The sequence below is a fragment of the Pituophis catenifer genome, unplaced genomic scaffold (assembly GCF_029215685.1).
Source record: "Pituophis catenifer annectens isolate HBS135680 unplaced genomic scaffold, rPitCat1.0.hap2 SCAF_2, whole genome shotgun sequence".
NCBI lineage: Eukaryota > Metazoa > Chordata > Lepidosauria > Squamata > Colubridae > Pituophis > Pituophis catenifer.
Window position 1 is genome coordinate 208,165,431 of NW_027256882.1, and position 21,952 is coordinate 208,187,382.

Here is a 21,952-nt window from a genome sequence, read left to right on the forward strand (position 1 = left end):
GACAGCCCATCCATTTCAGTTATAAGTGCTCACTACCCTGGTTACTATGGGAAGCTGCATGCTAAAATGAATGAACCTGAGCTCATTATGCTTTAGCTTGGCAAAATGTAGGGCATATCTCCTTGACTGGCATTATGAACAGACACAAAAAACTAGCAAAGTGGAAAAGAAGTGATTGAGGAACTGATTCTCTCTCCTAATAATGATTTACCTGGTAATCTTACCATTATGATTATTTAGAAACTGCTACTTCTGGATGCTGATGTCCACAGAGGGTCATTTGTACATCCAGCTCTTGGTCAAGAAATATGCACACTGTGGACCTATCCATAGGAACATAAGTGGGCCAAAATTGTTTTGGAAAAAAACAGAATTTAAGCAGAACAAGACAGCATGACTTTCATATTGATTTTAATGTGCCTATTGAAAGACAGTAGCGTTTTAGGTTCTCCAGCAAAAATGTGGTCCAAAATGTACTGTTCTTTGAGAAACGACACGAGTTTTTAATGTAGCGCTCCTGTCCTCAGCCAACTGTGATCTGTGATCTCCTTGGTACTGTTCGGATTTACTCCTTACCAAGTTCATTCTGAGCTGGGATACAAGAGATAGTCGAGCAGTTTAATGAAATTTAAGTTCTTTAATCTTCACTCAAGTGCAATGACAACAAGCTATGGGGGAGGATGGCCAAAGAAACTCCCTCCTTCCAGCACATTTTATAATTATTTATCTAAAGGAGACCTTAATTTACTTCCATGGGTGAGCTGCTCGCATGGCCTGGGAAAGCTAAAAAGCGAGAAGGCCAACAAAATCTTAAAGAAACACATTATGAAACACAGTTTCAAAGCGAGATGTGGTTTCAGCGTCTTAATAAAAGTATAAATGCTCAAATACTAGATTCTATAAAATATCTAAGCAGTACTTTATATTTGGAAACAGTGTTGTCCTGGATAACATTCTGTTAAAAGGATTGATAAGCAATTCTTGTCTTTTATAGGATACCCATTTACAGGAATAACTCTTATTTTGCCAGAAAAACATTGGCTTAGGAAGTATGTAATTTCTCTTCAGTTCTCTCTCTCCTATAACAAGCAGCTTGAAGGTTGAAAACAGACAGCCTATTAATCTTTTAAAAAGAAAAAGAAAACACTCTTTTTGCTAGCACTGCAACAAAGATGGGGAAAGATGTTTCTTTAGAAGCTGGCCTCTGTCAGAATTGCCTTAAAAGCAAACTCAGGATGCAGCATTTAAGATCAAACTAGAGAGGTGTAGTTCATCCCTACTGGAAGAGAGATATCAGATATTGAGCATTGAAAGATTACACAAACTGGTCATTGCTAAAGATGCTGAAGAGACGTCTCCTTCCTTTTCTCTCTCATGCAATCCCATCATTGGAAAACTTTGTTGTAATACTTATTTTTAAAAAAAACCTCTGCAGATTGGAAGTATACTTCTAATCAGCTCTAAGTATTTTTAAGACTTTTAGTTGATTAGCTTTAATCAGTTTGATGAGCGATGATTTATCACCAAGAGGCTAAAATTAATAAGAAGTTAAACAATGATTATATTTGGATCAAAGTGGAATGGTTTGAAGTGGTCTTGAGATCTTGAAATCAAGAAGATATGACTCAGGAGGCTTCAGATTGCTAATGTGTAATCAGGGTCTGGCCAAGAACTATTTCAAAAACTTAACTACTAGTTAAAAACACAGTGGGCTCATTTGTTTGTTTGCCATTCAACTCAGGGCTAGTACTCTTGCCACCCATTTCTCCCCATGACTTTGTGAGGTGGGTTGAGAGAGAAAATTACCTTCTGAAGTCACCAAAGTTGCTTCTGTGAATTTATCTAAATGATTTTATCCAAAGTCCTCTCATGCAGTTTGGTTGTTTGGTTGTTTTTGTTTGCTCCACCCCAAATACTTCTTTTGTTAAATTCCTTGCATGGTGAAAAAACAATATTAAATAATTTTAAGTAAACATCTCAGTGGAAAGCTTTTGATGAGCTACCAGTGGTAAGGTCCAGCCCCAGACTCTGAAACAGAAAGCTGCTTGAGATGATTTCTCTGATCTAACAAGATATAAATTGTTTATCTTCATAACTTTAAGAAAAAAAAATGTTATTTTTATGTAAATGTCAAAATAATATATGTGACTATATAAAACTGATCAAGGAGAGATTCAGCCTAGAAATAAGGAGAAATTTTCTGACAGTGAGAACAATCAACCAATGGAACAGCTTGCCTTCAGAGGTTGTGGGGGCTTCATCACTGGAAGCTTTCAAGAAGAGATTGGACTGCCATTTGTCAGAAATGGTGTAGGATCTCCTGCTTGGGTGGGGGGTTGGACTAGATGACCTACAAGGTCCCTTCCAACTCTATTAATCTGAATTGTGCGGTGCAATTCAGAATTCAAAACCTAGGTACGTTTACACAGCCATTTTTGTCTTGTTTTGTTTTGTTTTTAAGCAAAAGTAAATCTTTCATGCCACCTGAACAAACTTTAGGAGTTATGCTTTTGAGATGGGTGGGAGATCAGGATAAAAAAAAAAAAGGCAACTCCCCTTCAGAGTACAATGGAAACAAATCAGAATTTCAATAGCAAATCACATTAATGAATGTTGATAGTGTGATCAGAAGCAAGCTCCAGGGACACTATCTATTTGTCTACCTCTATATTGGATTTATAAGACAATTTAATCATCAAATGACTCCAGGCAGCATATAACAACATAACACGATAAGGAGAATCAAACTGCAAACAACCGGCCAGGGAATACCAAAAATTAAAACTGTAACAGCATAACTGGGTTCATAAAACCCCACAGTCTCTGTCTGGGGCCTGAAGGCAAAACCTGTTGAAGGCAGAGTGGAATTGCACTCTGTGCTTGTGTGGTGAATATCTGCCATTTCTCAAGATTGAAAGGATGGTTTTCAAAAGGATGTTCTTCCCTGCGTACATTCTATAAAATGTACGCAGTGGTGTTTGTGATACCATATACAAGATTTTCCCCCTCCCTTAAGATCTTTTCTGATTAAAGTTTCTGGCTTGCACAGCAGGATATATCAACACAAGACAAATGATCTGGCATGGCCTTATCTATAAGCAAAATATTGATTGTGATGACCTTGCTAAACAATGAAATATCCATCTCCTGGTTTTCATCACTCTTTTGGCCTCCTCCATAACCAATATTTCAGCCCGCAGTACTTTGCACTTTATTCCCTGATGAAATCCTCTCTCTGCTTACTTAAAGATTTTTTCTTTGTTCGTATTTTTTTAAAACACAAACTCGCTTAGCAAAATGTTCTGCTTTCGTCTGCCAGAACAGCCTCTTCTAATTATGCACCAATGGCTTGATTGTCATGCAGTTCCACTGGGAAATAATAGTCAGCCTCCAGAAAGCTTCCAGAAAAGTTGGGGAGATGTTCGAATCAAAGGAGGGAAATGGCAAGTGGGTAACGGGTTCTTCAGCTAACTATACCAGTATTGTATCTTTGGTGTTTGGTATTTGGTGCCTTGGCTTCTCATTCCAAGAATTCCTGAAAGTGGATTTGGAGTCATGGAGGATATGAAGAATTATGTTAACCATTTCCAAGGACTAAACATCTTAGGAATTTTGGAAGAGACAAAATTCTACTCTCCCAATTCGCTTATATTTTCTGCCGAGACATCCAGATATATGTCAGGCCCATCCAATAAAATGGACTCCTCCAATCTCTAGAAATTCTTATCAGAGGTATCTTTTTTATTTTTGAACAGCAATTAAAATTTTGAAGATTAAAAGCTAATACAAACTAAAAAATTAAAAGAAAAATAGAAAGTGCAGAAAAGAAAAAAATAAAAAGGAAAATAGAAATAGAAAATAGAAAGAAAACGATGAGTATTCTTATTGATATAAATGAATTACGTGCCCCTTCATCACAAGTATAAATAATTTTAATAACTAGTACCGTCTCTTCTGCCTTATAGTCAGCAATGACTAGCAGAATAAAATCCACAGAGATTCCTTTACCTTTTTTACCTTTTATATCTTCTCTTAAAATACAATAAATGATCTCTGCTTCCCGTATCCCATCTCCTATCCATAAACTAATCTTTAAAGCCACATCATTTCAGTCCTGATGTCAGCAGAAGGCTATTAAGGGTTACTAGAGATAACATCATGTATATTTTAGCTTGATCAAATAAACCAACCTTATACCCTTCCTTTTGTTTTTAACAAATCTTCATCTTTATTTCTTCAAATAATATCCTAGAACTTGATTTCTTTTCATTTTCTTTTTGTCTCTTCTCACAAAATCATTCAAAACTTTAACAAGCCTCTTTTGTAAATCCAATATAGGAAAATTATCCAGGTCACACTTTTGTTTGTTATTGGTTTATTCCTTTTAATTACTAAGATATCAGCTGTTTGTTGTTGTTGTTGTTGTTGTTTGTTTTTTGTATATCCAGTATAGTGTCTTTTTCAAAACTTTTCCATTCTTGAGGCCTGTCATTTTAAAATCCACTTTCAGGTTAGTCTCAGCCTTGTCTGCTAAACTTGTCCTTCTTTCATAACATATTTTAAGCACAGTCTATCTGTAGAGGTAGTCACTCTCAAAATTTATTCAAAAATATCCCACAATATGTCCAGTGTTAAAATATTTTAATTCATTATATATTAGTAAATCAAATTTAAGTGTTCTTCTCTTTTAATGGTAAACTTTGATTCATTCTGATTTCCTTCCAAACTTCAAAGTTTGATCCTATCATGTTTTTCTTAAGAAAATTCAAAACAAAAGCATTTGCACACAGGAAAGATTCTTCTAATTAATTCCAAAATCCTATTTCATCCATCTATAATCAGTTTGGTTTATCATACTGCATCTTGCATTTGTTAACCTTATATCTAATATTCCCTTATTTATATTTAGCTTGCTATTTACATATCTATGCTACATGCTTCCCTAACATCTATCTCATGACATTTTTACTTCTATCCATTGGTACCATTTAGCAATGTATTTTTAAAACCATGATAACTTTGCTTGTTTTGAAGTTTGTTTTGTTCCATAAACAATGATTCAAGCCAATCATAGTTTATGACGCAGGTCATGGGTTTTGCCAAACAAGTTGTTGGCTCTTTTTGATACCTGCCTTTATGAATGTAGTATAAATCTGTAGCCCTAGATATCACCAAAACTTTAGTCCAGATATTGCTGAATATCCATCATCTTTTCATTCTCAGCACCCCAGACCATTGGTCTCAGTAGTCAAGGCTAATGAAAGTTACACTTCAGACACATCTGACTAGGCACAACTAGCCATTTCCACCTCCATCCCTGGAAGGAGAATATTCTAAACACATTTCGGGGAAAGCGATCAAAACATCTAAGTATAAGAGCTTCATCAATGTGAATTCAATTAAAGACACCTAATTGAAAGCTGCGTGTTTTGTGCTCTTGCATTCAGTGTTTACAATTCTCTTTAAATCTGTTGTCAAAGAGAAAATGCTGCTGCCAAGACTTTGAGATGCATAAGGATAGAAAAAGAAGGTACTCTGAAAAGATTAAGAGGTTGATCTGAAAAGAAAACATTCCTCTTATCAGGAAAAAAAATTGTTTATGATGTAATCCTTGTAGGAAAAAATTGTAGACACCATATTTTGATTTATTATTCATTTGCTGAGATTTGTCATTAGATTCATCAGATTAATTATTTTTCCTCCTCTGCTAACTAAAAGAGTAATTAGGCACATTACTTAATTAATCAAAGAGCTGCCATATTTTATTTGCTTTTTCTTAACATAAAAGGAACAGTCTTCAGTTGAAAACTTTTCTCAACACTCAACACTTCATTATACAGCCAGCAAACAGGATTAGACATCCAAAATCAGGCTTACAAAATGCAAAAAAAAAAAAAAGTATTATTGATTTACATCTGCTGGTGTTACTTCCCATTTACTTCAGTGAAGCCTATCTTTGTCACCTAAAAAGTGTTTTCCTTGCATATTTGGACTAAGTTAAAATAGAGAAAATTCAAGCCCTTTAGCTCTATATTGTGGATAAGTTCAGTGGTGGGATTCAAATAATTTAACAACCGGTTCTCTGTCCTAATGACCACTGGGTAGGGGTGGCTCGGTGGTCATGTGACCATGTGGGCGTGGTCAACTTAATATCACTCACGTTGTAATGACTTAGCTGTTACAATGTAATAAGGGTTAACCAGAGAGGCAGTTTCTGTAAACAGGGCAATAAAGATTAGGCTAGAAACAACACCAGAATGTTTCCTTCCTGCCTTCCTTACAGGATTAGCCCTGTAAAGTGGGAAAAAAAACAAAATAAGATTTCTTCCAACAACCGGTTCTCCGAACTGCTTAGAAAGTTAACAACCAGTTCTCCCGAATAGGTTCGAACTGGCTGAATCCCACCACTGGATAAGTCTCCAGATGAGGTTTCTGGAATGGGAAAGATTTAGCCCTCTTTTCCCAGTTCTGATCCAAATCTCATTTTTGTCCTGCATGTTTTACTCTGAGTCAATTTTCGATGAAGCACTGGAAAACATTGATGCTGGCCTCAAAGTAAACGGTGTTCAGATCAACAATTTAAGATATGCTGATGATACAGTTCTGCTTGCCAGTAAGCATGAAGCTCTTCAGCTCATCAAGAGAGCCTCAGAAATATCTGAAAAATATGGCTTGAAGCTTAACACCTCAAAAAGATCATGGTCATCAGCAAACAACCAATTAATTTACCACTGATAAATTTGGAAGGAATGTCACTAGAAAAAGTTGAAAGGATCACGTTCCTCGGTTTTAATTTACATGAAAGCTGGGACATGATCAGTGAAGTAAAGACAAGGATAGAGAAAGCTCGAACAGCATTCTTCAAAATGAAAAAGATCTTCTACAGTCACAACATAAGCCTAAGACTGAAAATCAGGCTTGTCAGATGTTACATCTTTTCTATCCTGCTCTATGGAGTAGAGAGTTGGTCTCTGACAGAAAACCACTTGAAGAAACTAGAAGCATTTGAAATGTAGATTTACAGAAGACTGTTACATATAAGCTGGGTTAACAGAATCACAAATGAGGAGGTGATAAGCCGCCTGGGAAAGCAAAGGGAAATCATCAAAGCCATTAAAAAGCGAGTTAGAATATTTTGGACATGTGATGCGACACCCAGAAAAATACGGCATCTTTCACTTAATCTTCCAGGGAAAGATTGAAGGCAAACGAGGTCCAGACAGAAGAAGAACATCATGGCTTCAAAACCTAAGGGACTGGTTTGGACAAAACTCAGCAGCACTTTTTCATGCAACTGTTGACAAAAATAGGATTGCCAACATGATTGCCAATGTCCAATGACAGATATGGGAGGAGGAGGAGGAGGAGGAGGAGGAGGAGGAGGAGGAGGAGGAGGAGGAGGAGGAGTGGTGGTTTAAACAAACTTTTGGGAATAATTTGGTGTGGAATTATCTCATGTCGGATAAAATAAGATAAAGCCAGGAATTCTGTGAAGCATTCTGCCAGCTTTTTGCAACAGCTGACTTCTAGAAGTACTATTTGACGGGTTAATTCTCCTGGGATTCATCTGTACATCCCTCTAATTGCAACTCAGAGCTGCTTCATTAGCTGTTTCTATCGATACTGCCTTCATCTTATCTCCATAGCTCAGGCTGCCTAACCTCTAGCCTATCAAAGAGAAGGATTAGAGGGGAACATGAGAACTGTTTTCCAGTACGTGAGGAGCTGTTAGAGAAGAGGGGTTTGACTTATTCTCCAAAGCACCAGAGGGCAGGCCAAGAAGTAATGGGTAGAAGCTTGTTAAAGAGAAATCCAACTTAGAAGTAAGAAGAAATTTTCTGAAAATGTGAACAATTAATCCATGGAATAGTTTGCCTCCTGGAATTGTGGGTGCTCTGTCACTGGAGGTTTTCAAATATAGACCAGACAACCATTTGACTGGGTTGGTATAAGATCTCCTACCTTGAGTTGGATGTCCAGCATGGCGAACCTATGGCACGCATGCCACAGATGGCACGCATAGCCATCTCTGCGGGCACGCAAGCCGTTGCCTAGGTTGCCTTCACTACACATTGCGCATGCCGGCCACCTGATTTTCGGCTGGGCACTCCCACGCCGCCCCTCCCTCCCAGGAGTCTCCACATGGCATGTTTCGGATGCCAGGTAAGTACAGGGCTCACATGGAGGCTCTGGGAGGGTGAAAAACGGGCCTTCCGGAAGTCCGGAAATGGGCTGTGTTCGCCCTCCCCAGGCTCCAGGAAAGCCTCCGGAGCCTCGGGAGGGTGAAAAACAGGCCTATAGGACCTACCGGAAGTCCAGAAATGGGCCATTTCTGGCCTCCGGAGGCTTCAGGGAGGCCTGCTAGGCCTAAAACAGGGTGCGGGGGGGGGAGTGCGTTCATGCGCAGCGGCCGGGACATCGCAGGGTGTGGTGCGCTGGGGGTATTGCATTATAGGTGTGGGCACGCACGCACACAACCCCCCCTGCACTCCCCTCGCTTTTGGCATGTGATGGCAAAAAAGTTTGCCATCACTGTTCTATGTTCTATATTTAGCTGATCTAATTCAAACATTCGTATGAAACTAATGTTTCCTCATTTTTCAGAAACATTTGTCTGCATAATTTCTGGCAGGCCATCCTTGCATACAGGCAACCACTCAACTGGAGAGGTTTCCAACAAGCAACAAGAAATAACTGAACAATGATGCTAACATGGAAACCAAACCCTGAAACAAACTCAGATGTCTGTTTTGCCTCCATGCCTATACCAACAGTATTATTACAGGCCACAATAAGTACAGGCACAAGATTAGAGGTGCTTCTCACGCTCCTCCTCTTATGTGATATACACTATCATCTGCTGACAACCTTTGGGTTCTCAGTATGATACACTGGGCAAGGCTTCTGTAAAAGAATTGATGGATCAAGTTTGGCATTGGGATTCAAATCAAGGGCAATGTAAAGCATTTACCCCCCATTACTGATCTCAAAGTAGCCATCTTGGAAAAAAGAATTTTTTCAAGCACAATTTAGTGAGAGATTGCTGAACTCACCCAAAAGGTCTCAAGCTATCTCAGGACATGTCAATAAAGGATAAAGGAGAATATTTGGACCTCAGAGTTGAAATTAAGGGTCCTTGCTGCTCTCTGAGCTTGTTTGTTTTGTTGCAGGCCTTTCATTACCCAAACTAGTTACAGTAACACCATCAATACTAGTAAGGAGTCCTTACCATTCCTTACTACCACTGATGAGCTCTTTGAGATCAGCATTCCTCTTGAAATCATGAACTTCTGCTGGTGGGTTAACTTTCTCCCCAGAGTAAAGTCTCACAATGTTCAGAGTAGTGATGCTTCAGGGAATTGTGAGTTGCAGGGAGTCCTTGAGTTACAACTGTAATGGAACTCATCCATCACAGTTGTAACTTGCGACAGTTGTAAAGAGGGTTGGTCACATAGCTGACCCAATTATGCAACCTATTTTACAGCAGGTTATTAAGTGAATCACCTTGGTCAGTAAGCAAATTCCACTGTCATTAAGTGAACCAATGGTTTTCTGTGGGCTGGTTTTCTGCAAAACCATTGTAAAATGCAATCAAGTGACCACGGGATGCAAATGACCATAAATATGATTGTCAAATATCCAACCTGCAGTCCTGTGACTATGGGAGAATGCAGCTGTCAGATCTTTAAATCTGGGTCATAAATATCCCTGAGGTAGATCCATCAGAACTTTGAACCAGTCGTAAATCAAAGAGTACCTGTACTTAAAATTGCAAGCAGTTTACAGCCATCTCTCCCTTCTACTTAGTCAGTCCAAAGGCAGCTAGGCCTTATCACTGAGTATGCAACTTTATGTTTGAACCCTCTGCCAATAGGTTGGGGCCCAGTAACTTGGTAGAGCCAAGTTTAATTCCATGTCTCATGCAACTAAAACTCTCTTGTGTCATGGCGAATCTGCACATTTTCATTTTTGGCTACAGCCCATTATATGGCATCAAATAGACTGGAGTCCGTTTCCTGGGAAGAAAATCAAGTGGAACGGTTGTATAAAAATAATTGTCGATTTTGCCCCATGCATATTCCCATTTTATAAATGTGTACATGGATTTCCTTTTTTTTTTTTCCCCTAACAGACCCTGCAAATGGGCATCAAGCACTTTTCCGGACTATTTGTGATGTTGTGTGTTGGATTTGGTTTGTCTATTCTCACGACCATTGGAGAACATATCATATACAGACTGATGATACCACGAATTAAAAAGAAATCCAAGATGACATATTGGCTCCATACAAGTCAGGTACATATGCCTAAGTAAGTCTCTCAAAGGGAATGATCAGATTCTGCATTGGCTGGAACCGAAGTCCTGCTGGAAGTATTGGATTCAATACATGGTATTTCCAGGCCTCTTCTTGAGATCTTATCACATCCCAACTGTGATTAAGAAGCAAAATCTGGGATAATTGTTTTCTTTCTTTCTTTCTTTCTTTCTTTCTTTCTTTCTTTCTTTCTTTCTTTCTTTCTTTCTTTTATTTTTTTAATGCATCTTTCCATCTGACTCTGGAAAAAACAAAAATAATAATACTATTTAAAAATTATCCTACTTTGTTGAGAAAAATACATAATGTAGTTCTAGGAAAAGTGACTCAGATATCATACAATTCACAGGCAAAGGAACTTTCTCAAGAAATTTGCAGCTCCTTGATTGTTAACAGTGTTGCGCAAACTAATGCAGAAAAATCATACATCTTTAGTTTTGATTTTCCTAATAAGTTTTCTGATTACTTGCAGTATCTAACAATTACAGATATCACAATATTTTCTGGATTTCAACCACAATGTCTCAAAAGCTGCATGCCAACTGTATTACACCCATTTTATTACAGTAACATAATTCTATTTCTCCAACGTGAACAGAAGGAACAAAACTTTTAATCTGTTTTCATATTATAAATAATATACCTTAAAATGGAAAGGGCACCAATTCATGAATATTATCATAAGTTTATGCATTCAGTATAGAACTTCAGATTGATATTTTCAAGCTTTCAAGATGCCCTATAGCTTATGTTCACCATGAGGATCAACATCTCTATGGTAAATTTCCTGTTCCATGCACAGCATGAGCTACAGACACAACATAGAGACATCACATCAATCTTGCGGGTTGGTTTGTCATGCAGAATTGTCTGCTGAACTTTTCTTAACCTCTATCTACATGTGGTCCCTCACTCCACAATCTAAGCTCTCAGTAATGATGAAACATTGCTGGTGAGCTTTTTGTGCCTTAGTCATTGCTACTCAAGAAACACAAAAACCAAACCATACTTGGATCCCTCCTTGCTTTATCCTTTTTAGCTATTCATCATTTTGTTTTCTGTGCACATTTTAACATTTATTGAATAAAAAAGAAGAATGACATAAGTTTCTTCTGAAGAATGACATAATGTTCTTCTGGGTTGACTCCTCTCTTTTCCATGCTCTTCATGATATGGAGGAAGAAATACTTGCACTTGCAATATGATTATTCTCTAAAGCTTCTTTGTATCAGTCATGAAAGGATATTCTTATTACATTCAGTCCCTGGGTCATCTGGATTGGGAACCTGCAGCCCTACAGCCTTTCCCCCAGTTTTCTATTTTGTCTGTAGGCACCATGTAGTTAACATCGTGATGGTCATACATTTCCCATTTCTGATCTAAAACACAGAATTGGTATATTTAATCAGCCTATTGGCCCATTTTGCCTCCAGTTGGTTACCTTGCCTGGCAACACTTCTGGCTGTATGGCTGAATCTCTAATTCTGCCTCTGCCTCCCCCAGCTCTGTCCTAGGAGACTTCTGGATTGAATCTGCATGCAACCATCTAATCTCTAGTCCTTCACTAAAGTGCAGTATTAGCAAATATGAGGAGCTGAAACTTGGACTTGTCATAAAGATGCAACATTCAGTAACAATGATAAATTAGGCAAACAGTTTTATTTCCATACTGCATTCCCTCCAGGGTCCCTGTTTTATGTTCAATCTACCTAAAATGCAAGGACAATTTCCCTTCTGATTAATTTATTTTGGGTTTTTCCTCTAGCGACTGCACCGCGCTCTAAACAACTCATTTACGGAAGACAAGCACCAGCTTAAAACAAAGCCAGTTGAAAAGAAGTAAGAAAAATGAGTTTTTAATCTCTTGTTTGCTGATGCATCTGTAGATAAAGATTCCCCAGATATTGTTTTGTTTTGTTTTAAAGGACAAGAATTGTATAATGTAGTCACACGATGTATAATCATGTCGATTATACAGTCGACACATTGTAGAAAAGTGGAAAGTTTTATTTATTTTGGAGTCAAGAGAATCACATATCAGACAGATCCACTTCACCTGTATTGTATAAGACAGTGAAATATTGTAGGAAAGTACAAAATTTTATCTATCTGGGGTCAAGAGAGTCATATATCAGAAAGATCCACTTCAACTATATTGAAAGAATGACTTTAACTATATATCCTTTCCCTGAGTTAATATTTCTTCCCCTATTAACTGATTTAGTATTGTCTAACACAATGTTTCTCAATCTTGGCGTCTTTAAGATATGTGGACTTCAACTCCCAGAGTTCTCTAATTCATATGGCTGGCTGGGGAATTCTGTGGGTTGAAATCTACATATCTTAAAGTTGTCAGGATTTTTTTTATTTATTTTTTTAAACTGGTCTAACACATTGTATTCAGGCACAAACTTTGAAACCATAGTCATTTAGGAATAATATGTTAGGGGTTGCAGAATGTTCAGGGCATTGTGACAGATAGATAAAGATACCTCTCTGTCTGATAATTCCATTTCCCTTTGAGCTTTTTCTTAGTACACAGGGGTGTTGTTATGTTGTTATGTTGTGATATGATATGATATGATGTCACATCTTTATTATTTTTATAAATAGCTCAAGGTGGCAAACATACCCCTTTCTCTTATTTTCCCCACAACAATCCTGTTGAGGTAGATTGGGCTGAGAGAGAGTGACTGGCCCAAAGATACTTTCATACTTAAGGCAGTACTAGAAGTCACAGTCCCACTTTCTAGCATGGAGCCTTCACCCCTAGACTTTGCCTCTTCAAAGCCAGTTTACAATTTATCTGACATTCTTATCTATAGTGCCATTGTGTTGCTTACTCAGTTATGGAATTTCTCTCTGAAGCCAATTCACAAGCTAACTTTGCAATGCTGCATCAACTTTGACAGATGTGCTTTTAGCTTCCTGATATTATTTGTGACACAAATAATAACACCCATGCCTGCCTGTATTTTTCCAGACATCCTTCTTTGTTGGCTTTTCTCATGTCCCTTGTAATAAACCTAGTCTGGTCATAAAGCAATTTTTAGAAATCTGACAGAACTAAATCCCTGGGTGAGTGTGACTTTCCAAATGGTTTTTGATAAAAAATAAATATTTGATTTGAAATGTTGGGGCCAGTGTTATGTATGTAGATTTTGGGCAGGCAGTTTGAATTAACTGACCATCAGCTGATTGGCTGACCACCACAGCTGCAAGGTATATAAAGGGAGCTGTTTCCCCTGGTCAGTTGCTGGGTTCTCACCCTACAATAAAGAGCTGTTGTCACTCACTGCCTGGCTTGTTGCGTCCTCATTCACCCAACTTAACATTGGCGACAAAGGTGGGATTTTGAGGCCAGAAGCCATGGAAAGAGCTGAAGCCACGAGCCGACAAGAGAGCTGCAAACCCGAATCCAGCCAGGCGAGCGAGCAGAGCACTTGGAGAATCTACCGATGATGTCTACCTACATGCCGCCAGCGCCTTTCAACCCTGCGGAAGAGAAGTGGGGCTCCTACATGTCCCGCTTCGAATGCTTCCTGGTGGCCAGTGACCTACAGGGGCTGCCCGACGTACGGAAGAAAGCCCTGTTCCTGAGCCATTGTGGAGCCAAGGTGTTCGATATGGTCGAGGCCCTATCGGAACCGAACTCGGTCCACACCATCTCGTGGCAGACGCTTCAGACACTGCTGAAGGACCACTATGCCCCAACGCCATCGAAGTACGTCCAACGGTTCGACTTCCGGCAACGGCTGCAGCAGGAGGGAGAATCGATCAGCGAGTACGTCGCTGCCCTGTGCAAGGCCGCAAACCAGTGCGAGTACAGAGACCTCGATGAGATGCTGCTAGAGCAACTAATCTGCGGAGTGAGAGATATTCACTTGCAGAGGAGGTTGCTTGCAAAGACAAATTTCATGCTACACATTGCACTGGACGAGGCGCAGGCTCAAGAATCCTCATCCAAGGCAGCCGAGAGACTACAGGGGACGACGCAGAGCAGAATGGCACAGAAGTCAGCCCCAGTTCACCAGGAAACCGTTGGAACGGGGAGCAAGGGAGAGTCAGACGAAGAGGTCTGCAGGACTGAACAGTACCGGCAGGACCGGCGAGGCCAGTGAGATGCCTGTGCAAGTTGTGGGGGACCCCATCCACACCAGACCTGCAAGTTCCGAGACACTATTTGCCGACAATGCAAGCGAAAGGGGCACATCGCCAGAGTCTGCAGAGCCAAGCAGAACTCCCATTACAAGCCATGGAGCAACGCTAGCCAATCAGAGATTGGCGCAGAGACCGGCGCAGTGGACGAAAACCAATCCAAAGGGCAGCTACAGGAAAAGCGCAAAATCTGAGGATCTCGAGGCTGAATCGGCCGGACCTGCACATCCCCCGGGGAGCAGACCTACACGACGGTCAACATCGAGGGGCAGGAGTGCATTATGGAGATCGACACCGGATCCCCAATTACCATCATGTCCTGGGACAAGCTAAAGAAGGCCGTCCCCAGCATCCAGAGACAGCAACTGCGGTACCAGCAGCTGGGACTGCGCGATTACCAGGGGAACCGCATCCCCGTGGAAGGAATCGGTGAGTTCCAGGTGGAGTACGGGGAATTCCAGGAGAAGCTTTCCCTCACCGTAGTCAGCTGGAAGCTCCCAAGCCTCCTGGGCATGGACTGGTTCAGAGCCCTGTGCATGGGATTCACCAGAGTCCACAACGTGCGAAGCACCCTGAAGGACGACCTGATGCGGGAGTTCCAGGATGTGTTCGACGAGCGGCTCGGCAAGTATGTGGGGACCCCTATCGCATTCAACCTCGACCCCAATATTGCCCCCATCCGGCTGAAACCCAGGAGGGTACCTTTCCCCCTAAAGCCCAAGATCGACGTAGAATTGGACAAATTGATGAAGCAGGGGGTGTTAGTGCCAGTCGATCATGCTCGGTGGGAGACCCCAATTGTGACCCCCGTTAAGCCGGATGGGTCTGTGCGCATCTGCGCTGACTACAAATGTACGATCAACAAGGCCCTGCAGCAGAGCGCCTATCCGGTTCCGATCGTACATCACCTTCTGCATTCCCTAGGGCCAGGCAAGATCTTTGCGAAACTCGATCTTGCGCAGGCGTACCAGCAGCTACCAGTAGATGGCGCTACCGCAGAGGCACAAACTATAGTAACGCATAGAGGTGCCTTCAAGTGTACCAGACTCCAATTTGGAGTCAGCATAGCTCCAGGACTATTCCAGAGCACCATGGAGTGACTGTTACAGGGGATCCCCAGGGTGGTCTCGTATTTTGATGACGTGCTCGTCACCGCAGAAGACAAACAGCAGCTAGGGGAGAGGCTGAGACAAGTCCTAGGGAAGTTCAGGAGTGCAGGACTCAGGGTCAAACGCAACAAGTGCATGATCGCAGTCCCTTCCATGGAATTCTTGGGGTACTGGGTAGACGGAACTGGCATACACCCCACCGAAAGCAAGATTAGGGCGATCCGAGAGACTCCCACCCCCAAAGATAAAGCGGAACTACAAGCATTCCTGGGACTATTGAACTTTTACACAATTTTTCTAAGGGACAAGGCAACAGTAGTGGAGTCCCTAAACAGACTGTTGGCCAAAAAGTCCAAATGGGTTTGGGGGAAGGTTGAAGCTACAGCGTTTGCTGCGGTAAAGAAACTCCTGTCGGCCGAGAGTTTCCTAATTCAGTACAATTCTACGCTTCCCTTAGTGCTAGTCTGTGATGCATCCTCTTTTGGCATGGGGGCCGTCCTGAGCCATAGACTACCGAGCGGTCTAGAGGCACCCATCGCCTACTACTCCCGCACTCTTTCAAGCGCCGAACAGAACTACAGTCAACTTGACAAAGAGGCCCTGGCAGCTGTCTCAGGAGTCAAGAAGTTCCACGAATACCTGTTCAGCAGAGACCTTGAACTCATCACAGACCATCGTCCCCTTCTGGGTCTCATCGCAGGGGACCGACACACCCCGGCAGCCCTATCTCCCAGGATGACACGCTGGGCCATCTTCCTGGCAGCATACTCCTATCGCCTGGTACATCAACCAGGGGTGAGCATGGGTAACGCCAACGCCCTCAGCCATCGCCCATTACCGGACAGGATAGAGGACCCCGCACCCGGAGTACCAGTCCTACTGATTGACATCTTGGACTCGGGGCCCATCACTTCAGCAGATGTAGCGAGAGCCTCAACCAGAGACCACATGATTAGGAAAGTCATGAGTTGGGTCACGAGGGGGTGGCCAGAAAAGACTGAGGGCAGGGAATTCAAACATTTCGCTAACAAAAAGGGTGAACTGACAATGCAAGGGGGTTGTCTTTTGTGGGGCGATCGGGTTATTGTTCCCTTGTGCCTAAGGGAAAAAGTATTAAAGCTATTGCAAGAGGGGCACCCCAGGATTGTAAGGATGAAGGAGTTAGCTAGGAGTTACATATGGTGGCCCCTAATGGATAAAGACATCACGGAGTGGGTGGGGAAGTGCCAACCCTGCCAAGAGTCTAGGCCAGACACCCCCACAGCACCAGTCAGGGAATGGGAACGGCCCCAGGGTCCCTGGTCCAGGATCCACATAGACTTCGCTGGTCTATTCCATGGGCAGGTATTTATGGTCATAGTGGACACCTTCTCGAAGTGGTTGGAGATCAGACTCATGAAGACCACTACCACCGACGCAGTCATTAGGGAGCTAAGGCAGTTGTTCGCCACCCATGGCCTACCGGACACCTTAGTCTCAGATAATGGGCCCCAGTTCATGGCCACGCAGTTTGAGGGGTACCTAGCAGAGTTGGGGATCAGACACATCCTCTCCGCCCCATTTCATCTGGCTAGTAATGGATTAGCGGAGAGATTTGTGAGAACGGCTAAGGAAGCCATTTCACGCCTAGGCCCTGGGGACTGGCAGGAGAGGATAGATAAATTCTTAATGGCCCAACACACCACACCATGCACCGCCACAGGCAGGAGCCCGGCGGAACTTCTGATGGGGAGGAAGCTCCGAGGAGTCCTAGACAGGCTACACCCCAGTTATTCCCCTGACAGCTTCAGAGGGGCAGAAAAAAAGCTGAGGGAGTTCACAATAGGGACTCCAGTATTCGCTAGGAATTACGGGAATGGGCCCCTCTGGGAAACCGGGACAATCACAGAGGTAACAGGGCCCAAATCGTATAGGATAGACATGGGAGACAGGAGGATTTGGCGCCAACACATTGACCAGCTACGGAAGCGTTGGACCGCCGACACAGAAGACGCATTCGACAAACCGCTCCCTAGCTACCAACAGGACTCTCGAACTAACTCAAACCCGAGTCTAGCGGAGGACTTAGCTGTCGGCCCCGAGATCCAGCGCCGCCTCATCGCGGAAGATCGGCCAGCCGCAGAAGTCACCGCCCACAACGAATTCTCGGAGGTTCCATTGGCAGAGGAGGGAGAAACAGGGAGTTCCTCCGACCTGCTTGACGCCACACCTCTGACTGAACTGCGCAGGTTAACTAGGGTGCGGACACACCCTGGTCACCTGAGAGACTTTGTATGCTAATGTCCACCCCAAGTGATTTCTGGGAGGGGAGGAGTGTTATGTATGTAGATTTTGGGTGGGCAGTTTGAATTAACTGACCGTCAGGTGATTGGCTGACCACCACAGCTGCAAGGTATATAAAGGGAGCTGTTTTCCCTGGTCAGTCACTGGGTTCTCACCCTACAATAAAGAGCTGTTGTCACTCACTGCCTGGCTTACTATGTCCTCATTTACCCAATTTAACAGCCAGGAACCCTGGGGAAAGAAGGGTTGAGCACCAGCATGGAAACATGTCTCCCATGTTGTATTTCTATGATGGATATCTATTCAATCAAACTGCAGTCAAGTTGCCAAAACCACAGATATAGAAATAGCAAATCATTGCAGTTAAACAATGTAAAGAATGACCTTCTGCTCCTCAATAACTCTGATCGATGCTTTTAGGTAATTGTACGAAAGACAGAAATGAAAAATGCTGAAACAAAATTGCTGTCCCTGAGATACACAACCATTATACCGTCTTCAATCAGTACTGAAACTGTTTTTCCCGATAACAAACATGTAGAGATGCACTGCTTTTTAAAACATTCAAAATTAAAAGACAAAATTCCTTCTATAAATAAAAAAATAACATCAGATGGAGCTTTTAAATTAAAAATACTTGAAACCTGCCTCATCCTAGACTAGCCACAAAACTACAACACAGGTTGGGGAAATCATGGCTTTCCATAGATTTCCAGAGATTGTGTGCAATTTCCAGCTAACCCTACTGATGAAAATATAGCTCAGGGACCTCTGGAAGACCAGTTTTCTTCAAGGCTTGTTCCAGCTGAACGTTTCTATCATTCTTCTTGCCTATCTTTGCAAATTAAAACAGTGGCCAGATTCTTTGTAATGTAACCACTTGCATCAGTTACGAAAGACAAAGAGCAAAAATACAGGCCCTTAGCTTCCATAAACTGATAGAAGACTTCTTGGAAGCTTCTGGGGAGTATTTTGGAAAGCAAAATATTGGGCTAGATAAAGTTTTTGTCCAATCAGGAGGATTATTCATAAAACAGCCATAGATTTGTGATTGTTCTGTTGTTTGGCCAGCCTGAAAATATGCTGGACTTAAGTTGGGACATGGGGTTGGATCCAATTAGAGAAGCTCACAAGCAATCAACCAATGGAACAGCTTTCCTTCGGAAGTTGTGGGAGCTTCATCACTTGAGACTTTCAAGAAAAGATTGGACTGCCATTTGTCAGAAATGGTGTAGGGTCTCCTGCTTGAGCGGGGGGTTGGACTAGATGACCTATAAGGTCCCTTCCAACTCTGTTAATCTGTTAGTAATTCAAAACGACAATAGAATAAAGAAACATAGCTAGAGGGGAAGCTGGAAAGATAGGCCTAAGAAGTCGTGGGGTTCATAGAGTTTCCTTTTCCTAGTTTGCCTCACTATGTACATACATATATATTTGATGAGTTCCTAATTCCTTGTGTGAACATCCTCCTGCAGGTCCAGTCCCAGGAACAGCCAGGTTTCTGTCTGGAACACCGCTAGCCCTGGCAACTGCCACAGAAGGAAATACGTCTGCAGTATTGAAAAGCCGAGTGAAGTGATGCTCAAACAACTACAGCATGATACCGCTTTTCCCCCCTTGAAAAGAGACTCTCCAGGGACTACCAATGGGAAAGCAGACGCTCTGAATGCTGCTAGGACCTCAGTGATCCAGGAACTCTCAGAACTGGAGAAGCAGATCGAAGTGATCAAGCAGGAACTGCAGTTAGCGGTGAGCAGAAAACTGGAGCTGGAGGAATTTCAGAGGACAAATAGAACTGTGGAGCTTTGAGAGAGTTCACCCTCGTTCCATCTCGGACTGTAATAATTTGTATTACACCCTCACCTTTGGGCTTTGTTTTTGTGTAATGCTAAGAAGTGGCGCCACAGTCAGCAAGCAATAGATCTACAGTAGCTCCTGCCTTCCTGCAAAAGCGACACTACCAAAAGATGGCCGCATTCTGGTTACCGGAATACTTCAAAGTACCAACAGGTCCTTCTCTGTGGGAAGTTTTAGCCTAGTAGAAAAGGGTTGATCTCAGGCTACAGGAATTTGAAGCCTCCAGACCACACAGCACCTATTTTCTTTCTCACTAGAATTAAATGAATTTTTCCACTTTTTAGGGTTTTTTTTTTCTCTGCATTAATTAAAACAAAAGAGCAAAAGCCTTTCAAAGATTGTTCAGAATTGTTCTCTGCATGGATTTTGCTGTTCAGAGTTTTTAAACCTATATCGTTGTGTCTCAAACTGTGGGCTCCGAGGGTCCTGTGGGTACTGGCCTTCTCTGCAATTGGCACAAGGGGAGTACAGATATTCCCTACAAAATCAGATGCAAAGATTAAACACATTAGGAAAGGGTTTTAATTATACCCCATTCTTAACTATCCATTATCGAAAAATGATACCACGTTTGGAAGGAAATCCTCAGGATAGCTTTCAAAAATTGGGGGTTGAGGTAGGAACATATGGAATTCTGTCCCTTCTGAAGACAAACAAGGAAGACTGTGTTCTGAATGTCCATCCACATTAAAAACAAAAGTAGACTGGTTTTGGTTCAAACTTTTGCTGTTCCAAGGCATTATGTAACCACATACCAAGTATCTTTTATATGGGGATGTACTCAAAATATGTCTTCTTGTCTCCAAGTTTACTGGTATAGCCCAGCACTCTGACCATATTATTTTTTGATAATATGTGCAGATTGCTTCTCACTGACAGGTACCGTCTTATATTCTTTGCTATTTCCGTTCTCAGAATTGCCAAAGTAAAGTCCACCCAACTTTCTCTACTACATAAAATAATTCTACAGCCACCCTCGGCAGATGTTGTAGATACGCACTCTTAATTTTGTTCAAAGGTAGTATTTTAAGATTCTTTCATTTTAAGTTACAAAACAGAGTAGGGCTGTATTTTTTTTTTTTTTTGAGTGGTTCACTTAAAACAAACAAATAAGCAAGCCTTGAATTGTAAAACATTTTGCTTTAATGTGTTGAGTGTTTATAGAAAATTTTATACTTGGCAAAGCATTCAAAATGCTTTCCTGTCTCCTCACATTTTACAACCGTTTCAGCATCCTGTAGTCACATAATTGCCACTTCTGTGCTTCACAATTAGTTTGCGACAAGCAGAGTGAATAGAGAACGTGGAAATACAATCAAAAGTCACGGTCACAAGATATTTCGCTTAATGACCAAAGCGAATGTGCAGTCGTATATCTGTCACAATCATGTGATTTACTGCCTAATAACCCCAGCTTTGCATATAATCTTGTTAAGAATGAAAAAGTATAAAAGCAAATGTTAAAACCATGAAAAATTCAAATAGCAAAATAAAAAAACCAGCATGAAAGTGTGAAAAGGGAAAAAGTTTGAAAAAGGAAGGAGTTTTGCTTTTCACACTTTTTCTTTCTTGTTCTTTACAGCAACTGCAACAAAGTTGCTCATTTCCATTTTGGTCACTAAACAAGGACTACTTACATATTCTTTGGACAAAGTTCTACTATTTTGCCATTTTTTTCAGACTAGACCTTTTACCAAGACTTTGCTTCACAAAATAATCCTCTGGTTGCCCTTGACAGGATAGATGGCCTGAGCTCATTTTTTAAATGTCAAAGGAGAAATTTTAAAACTACCAGTTAAAATATTCTTTAAAGTGTTTTTCTATTACCAGAGTCTTATTTATATATATAAATATTCCATGTCATGTTCTGAGAACCTATCATTTTAGGCTGGTGGTGGGGAAACTCTGGTCCCTCATTAGTCCAAAACTAACTCTAGTGGCTAAATGTTTTTTGAAGCTCGGTGGTATCCTTCAGTGAAGTGTGTTGTGTAAGTTGCCAGTGATGATGGCTTGCTCTCCAATTGTTAAATGTGTATACTTCATGCGGGTGCTATACAAGCAGTGGGTGCAACAATGTATGGTGTACAGCCTATTGACATTATCATTCTGTCTCCCATTCCCCGAAACCACCCTGCCTACACACACACACACACACACACACACACAAAATCATTGTCAGTATGGTCCAATTTATAAGCTAGTCTAAATGACATAATCCTGGTCTCAAAG

The 21,952-nt window shown here is 41.5% G+C and overlaps 1 protein-coding gene across 1 annotated transcript in view; it reads left to right on the forward strand.

Moving 5' to 3' along the window:
- The window catches only part of GRIN3A (glutamate ionotropic receptor NMDA type subunit 3A), a 136,643-nt gene extending 116,968 nt beyond the window's left edge, over window positions 1-19,675 (forward strand). The window contains exons 7-9 of the mRNA XM_070935489.1: window positions 10,133-10,297; window positions 12,082-12,155; window positions 19,342-19,675. Coding sequence (XP_070791590.1) covers window positions 10,133-10,297; window positions 12,082-12,155; window positions 19,342-19,675 — 573 coding nt within the window. The remainder of the gene's footprint in view (window positions 1-10,132; window positions 10,298-12,081; window positions 12,156-19,341) is intronic.
- The last annotated feature ends 2,277 nt before the right edge of the window (window positions 19,676-21,952 follow it).